The sequence below is a fragment of the Solanum pennellii genome, chromosome 6 (assembly GCF_001406875.1).
Source record: "Solanum pennellii chromosome 6, SPENNV200".
Classification (NCBI taxonomy): domain Eukaryota; kingdom Viridiplantae; phylum Streptophyta; class Magnoliopsida; order Solanales; family Solanaceae; genus Solanum; species Solanum pennellii.
In genome coordinates this window covers 18,582,780-18,589,222 of record NC_028642.1, presented here as the reverse complement: position 1 = coordinate 18,589,222, position 6,443 = coordinate 18,582,780, and the positions used below count along the sequence as shown (strand labels likewise).

The window sequence follows — 6,443 nt, the reverse complement described above, 5'->3', positions numbered from 1 at the left end:
TACCTGTACAAGACCAATATGAAGAAATTTAAATTCTTTCCTATATCTGTCTATGTCAGCAACAATCAACAAATTAATAGTCTCTAAAGAGTTATTAATTGCAGAGGTTGATTCACAAGTTTTTATATTAAAACTTTTAAACAAACTAAAATTACCTATTTGGTAAATCTTATTAATCGGTTCTTTAGGAATTGACCAATTTTGTAAACGCATATCTTCTTTAGATATAGAACAATTAATAGAGTTAACAATATTGTTGCAATTCATGAGAACAAACAGTTGTCTTTAGGCATGAAAGAACGTCAAGAATAAATTAAGAGATAAGAATAATTTTAACAAAGATTATCAAACTTATGAAAATCTAACTATGATTCTTGTAAATTGAAAGAAATTAAAGCAGTGATTATCCAGATAATATAAAGGTTAACAATGATTTAACAATTAAATTGGCCTTGGACGTTACTCAACTTATATCACGCATGTTGGATATTACAAGTCTTTGGCAAGTCATATTTAGGACGGATCACCAAAAGATCAGCCGCCTGCCCCATGGGTCTTACTGGACTTACAATGATGTAGTTTCAGGCTAACCAAGTCCTTAAGCTGGAGATTAATCGGCACACTCAGACTTATGCAGAGACAAAACCTCAACATGATAAAGGAAACCATGGCCTTTAACTTGCTTTAATCGAAGTTAACTAAAATATTATACAGGATAATAACAGAGCTATAAACTCTTATGATTACTAGAATCAAAGATAATAAAACATAAGCTGGATAATTACTATGTTAAGATTATTTTATTATCTTAATAATCACATGATTTCTAACAGCCTAGACAACCTAAGGGTTTAGATCGATGTGAAGGTAAAATTCCATATTCAGAAATGACTTATGGAGATCTTACAAGTTTGATTCATTTCGTAGCAATGGAGCTATGTAATAATTTGAAGCTGAAAGAACAACTTAAGAAAGATAAATAATTTTCAAGTAATGAACTTGGAAGTTTTTGTCAAGACTTTTGTTTCCCAAGTCTAAAACCCCCTTCAGCAAGAAAGGTTTCAAAGAAAGAACAACATGGAAAATCGTCACCTAAAGGAAGATCCTCAAAAGGTAAAGGATATTCCAAATGAAAGAGAAGTAAGAAAACTTCTCGCAACACATCTAACGAAGACAAGTGTTGGACTTGTGAAAAATCTGGACACAAATCTCCTGATTGTCCGAAAAACAAAAGAAAAAGGAAGAATATCAATCTTCTTGAAGTAGATGATGAAACTAAGGAAAAGTTTCTGTCTATATTAAACGAAGAAGAATCAGATTCATCTTTCTCTTCAGAAGAAGAAACTGAGGACGAAGAGTTCCTCAATGTTGCTCAAGATAGTGGACAACAATGCAATTGCCAAGGAGCATTTTGTCATTGTGATAGACAATCTGTTAGAGTACTCTCAGATGATTCTGCAGAAATCTTATTTGCAACTATTGAGCATATCAAAGATAATGATGCTCGAAGAAGCTATCTTATGGAGCTTCAAAAGCTTGTCACTAAACAGAAGGAGAAAGAAGTTCCACGGAATGTAACTCCTTTCAGCATGAAGCAAATCATGCAAAGATATACAGATAAGAGGGAAGAACCTTCTATCAATGAACTTCGAGCAGAAGTTAACTCCCTCCAACAAGAAGTTCGAGAAGTTAAGTCAAGACTTAACAAAATTGATATTGATACTTTAGCAAAACAATTTCTTAAGGATGCTGAAGTATCTCTTAAAGGAAAAGAGATTGCTACTTCAGATAACGAAGATGAAGATAACAACTCTTCCAATCAATCAGCCCCTTCATCACCTAAAGGTATTGAAGATGCAGGTATTAGTATGATCACTAAGGTGAGACCTCAGAGTTCTCACATTATGATTAAGTTAGTAGTTAATTCTAATTTTGTACTTAACAAAATTCCTTTGATAGACAGTGGTGCAGATCGTAATTGCATTGTTGAAGGTTTAATTCCAACCAAGTACCTCCAGAAGGGAACTACCAAGTTATACAGCGACTGGTGAGTGTATCTGTATAAATTATAAACTTTCAAATGCTCATATCTGCAATGACGGTATTCGCCTTGCTAATGATTTTGTCATAACTAAAAACATTAATGAGGAGATTATTTTGGGTATACCTTTTATTACCCATATCAAACCTTATATTTCAGATTTTGAATTAATCAAAACAAAAATTTTCGGAAACAAAATTTTGTTTCCTTTTATCAAGACACTTTCTCTTGAAGAAAGTAAATATTTGCATAAACAAACTGCATTTAAGATCAATCAGATTTGTTTTTTAAAATAATATATTAAAATTAAGAAAATTGAGCATATTTTAAAACCCCGAGAATGGTTGCTAAAATTGCCAATCTTCAAAAGAATTTTTGAAAGTGAAATTTGCTCAGAATTTCCAAAAACTTTTTGGGATCGAAAATCCCATATTATAGATGTAGCATATATTGATGGATTTGATGAAAAGGTCATCTCTACGAAATCTAGTCCTATTCGGATGAACCATGAATTAATGGAAATCTGTAAGAAAGAAATTCATACTCTTTTGAGTAATAAAATTATTCGTCCTTCAAAATCACCTTGGAGTTGTTCAACATTTTATGTTAACAATGCAGCTGAACAAGAACGAGGTTCCCAAAGACTTGTTATAAATTACAAACGTTTAAACTCAGTTTTAAAATGGATTCGTTATCCGATTCCTAACAAAAGGGATCTTTTAAAACGCACTTTTAAAGCAAATGTTTATAGTAAATTTGATTCAAAATCAGGATTTTGGCAAATTCAAATTGCTGAACAGGATAAATATGAAACAGCTTTCAATGTCCCGTTTGGACAATATGAATGGAATGTCATGCCTTTTGGGCTTAAAAATGCCCCATCAGAATTTTAAAATATTATGAATTCTATATTCAATCATATTAGTCATATTTCAATTGTTTAAATTGATGATGTACTAATCTTTTCCGAGGACATTGATTCTCATTTTCAAACATTAAATGTTTTCTTTAAAATTGTTAAGCACAATGGATTAGTTATTAGTGCTAAAAAGTTTAAATTATTTCAAACAAAAATCAGATTTTTAGGATATAGTCTTTATCAAGGTACCTATAAACCAATTTGCAGATCAATTGAGTCTCAACTATGTAGCTGATTTTATTCCCAAAGTTAGGCATATTTGCAAACCTCTCTTTGATAGGTTAAAGAAGAATCCATCACCCTGGAGTGTTGAACAAACCAATGCAGTTATTCTTTTAAAGAATATGGTTAAAAATCATCCATGCCTTGGTATTTCTAACCCTGACTATTTTATGATTGTTGAGACTGATGCATCTGACATTGGATATGGTGGTATTCTTAAACAAAAAAAAAGACCCCAATTCTTCAGAACAATTAATTCGTTATACTTCTAGAATATGGAATTCTGCTCACAGAAAATATAGCACGATTAAAAAGGAAATCCTTGCTATTGTTCTTTGTATAACTAAGTTTCAAGATGACTTGATCAATAAAGAATTCTTGCTTAGAGTAGATTGTACATCTGCTAAAGAAATCCTCCAAAACGATGTTAAGAATATTGTTTATAAACAAATTTTTGCTAGGTGTCAAGCCTTATTATCTAGTTTCCATTTCCAAATTGAATTTATTAAAGGCGAAAACAATTCGTTGCCAGATTTCCTAACTCGTGAATTTTTGTAGGGAAAATATGAGCAGACCGCAAGTTAGGCCCATAGCGGGTAGACAACCAGCCAGGTCCAATCCAAGTGGACAAACAAGAGAGTCAGGGCCATTTGCTATAAGGCCTGAAATAAACCATATTAGGCCTGATATAAACAGGTATTCAGTATTGGCCCAATTGCCGCCAATTGTTCATCCTGAGCTGCCACAGAATAGTTCATCAAAGATGTTAGTCTTGAAAAATCCCTTCCAAAAGGAGCAAGAACCCAGTTCATCCTCATCCCCGAGCGGAGAACTTAGATTTTCCCAAAAACAGACAAGTGAATGTTACACCATGAAACAGCCAGCCATTTTTGCTGAAGCAGTTTCTCCAGCAGGAACAAAGTCTCCTTCCAAAGAGAAGGAAAAATTTGAAATGATTTCTTTGCAGGTTTTCCCAATACTTGCTTTAGATAAAGAATAGGAAGGTTATGAGATTAAACATCTTTTAAAACCTGTCTATACCAACAGGAATTATGTTGAAACAGGTAATTCCTTAAAAACTAGAAAATATTATGAATTTATCCTGGTTGACACAGGATCAGTAGATATTGAAAATGAGTTAGGTGATAAGTCTGACACAGATAGTATAGCTTACTCTAAGTTTACTAAGAAAGATTTTATCACCTTTTAATTGGTCTGATGACCATTTACAAACCCCTATTAATCTTTCTAATAGATTTAATCCTCAAACCTATAATTGGTGTGACTACAAAGAAGCCTGGGTGAACTTCTTGTATGTTAGACGAACAACCCATACATGGTTTGTTAAATATTGTCCAGAAGTTGCAGCTTCTACTATCCCTAGGTGGTTCTACGAATGGTAGAGCTGGTTTGGTTGAAATAAACAAGTTATGCCTCGAATCTTTGCTGAGAAATATACTCAGTTCCAAATCAATGAAGGCATATCAATATTACTAGAGAATATAAAACTCTGTAAGTATTTTATTAAGAAACGTTTATCTTATATTATAAGTTGAAGGTTTGTTATTGCAGATTTCGATAGGATTAAATTCATATCAAAAGAAATCAGGATTAAAGGTTGGTCGCCGGCCAAGAAAGATGGTCTTTCTCCTTCTAAGAAGAAGAGTTCATCAATTACTTCACCCTCTAAGAGTGAATTGAAGAAAAGGTTAGAAAAGGCCTTGTCTGAATTGGAGGATGAACCAGATGAAGAAGCCATTAACAGATTTCTTGACGAAGCTTCATCACAAAGTGATGATAATGGCGAGATGTTAAAACCTAAAGCCTTGGCAAGGTCATATAAAAATCCATTTGATTAATTTCTAACTGAGATATTAAAATTGGAATAATTAGTCTTTCAGATAGAGATCATTAAAGATCAGAATTATCTAGAAAGAGATAAAGGAGTCCCAAAGAGACGGAATCTTTATCATATTAATCAGATGGACCCTATTAACCAACAGGCATGGCCTACATGATTGGCTAAAGCTTTATCAGCAGTGAACGACAAAGCAAAAGGTCCCTAAAGTCAAAGATGCTTTTCAAAAAGTAACAACTGACAGCGGCAAAGTAAAAGATAGCTGTAAAAGATTATGCTTTCCCAAAAGCAATGATAAGGAACAGATGAAGCAATCCTCTGCAACCAATCAGAAGAAGGCTTTGAGATTCCTTTTATCTTTTAAAGTCTATATAAGACATTGTAGTTTCCCATTTGAAGGCATCAGAAATTTACGAACACTAAAATTTTCTTGAATGCTCTCTCTCTCTGTAAACATTATTCAATATATGGAATAAAGTTTTCAATTTTGTAAGTTCTTTTGTTTGTCTTTTATTTTCCGCACTTCAATCACTTAAAATGATGAATTTCAACCTTGAATCCATAACATCAAGTTCAAGGAAAGTTAAGAGCCAAGTCTAGAAAGTTCTAAAATTCTTTTCAAGAAGTCTTTTGCAAATGATTTTAACTTTGTTTTAAGACTTAAAGGACAGTTTGAGTAAAGAGTAAAGATAAGGAGAAGAAGTTCATTTCAACTTTCATAAGTCTTCCACAAATATTTTAACTTCATTTCATGAATTGAGTTTGAGTTCAGTTCAGAGTAAAGTGAAGTTTTTTGTCAAAGAAGTATATGGGGACTAATGTTAGGATCGAATTCACGCACATACACTAGATGAATGAAGAACACAAGAACTTTCAAGAGAAAGAGATGAGAGATCTAGAGAGAGAAAGAGAAAACCCAATATTTCGTGGTAACACCCCGTGAGTAAACTTCCACGGCGGTGAGGTATATTTATATTAATAAATCAGAGTATTTTTGGTTACAGAGAATAAATAGGAAAACCTAAAATAGAGAATAAATAGGAAATCCTAAAATAGAGAATAAATAGGAAAACCTACAATAGAGAATAAATAGGAATACCTAAAATTAATCAGGCTCCACTACCTAACAATTCTCCCACTTGGAGACTGACTCAGTCATCCAAAAAATACATTCTAAAAAAAAATACAGAGAGATACAAATGCAATCAACACAAAGAATAAAGAAAGGAAAATACATCATAGACTGCGAACAGAGAACCAAGCAAACAAAGAATTTAAACAATTGAAGGATTGCAAGGGTCTTCATCATCAACATCTTTACCGCACCGCAACATCTATAGCAACAACTACAGAAGAACAACTGAGGTTTTACATAACCTCAGTTTCCCAACATCAACACATTT

At 32.8% G+C, this 6,443-nt stretch overlaps 1 protein-coding gene across 1 annotated transcript; it reads left to right on the top strand.

Annotated features, from left to right (window-relative positions):
- Positions 1 to 887: 887 nt before the first annotated feature.
- On the top strand, positions 888 to 4,182 carry LOC107022152. Its single transcript, XM_015222845.1, has 4 exons — positions 888 to 939; positions 1,174 to 1,860; positions 1,960 to 2,047; positions 3,741 to 4,182. The coding sequence occupies exons 1-4, from the start codon at positions 888 to 890 to the stop codon at positions 4,180 to 4,182; spliced, it is 1,269 nt and encodes a 422-aa protein (XP_015078331.1).
- Positions 4,183 to 6,443: the final 2,261 nt, after the last annotated feature.

Excerpts from the sequence above, each read along its gene's own strand:
- LOC107022152 (XM_015222845.1), top strand. The coding sequence starts at position 888 with ATGACTTATGGAGATCTTACAAGTTTGATTCATTTCGTAGCAATGGAG. Across the intron at positions 940-1,173 it reads TTTCGTAGCAATGGAGCTAT|ACAAGTGTTGGACTTGTGAA; the intron begins GTAATAATTTGA and ends CATCTAACGAAG. Across the intron at positions 1,861-1,959 it reads TAAAGGTATTGAAGATGCAG|ACAGTGGTGCAGATCGTAAT; the intron begins GTATTAGTATGA and ends TTCCTTTGATAG.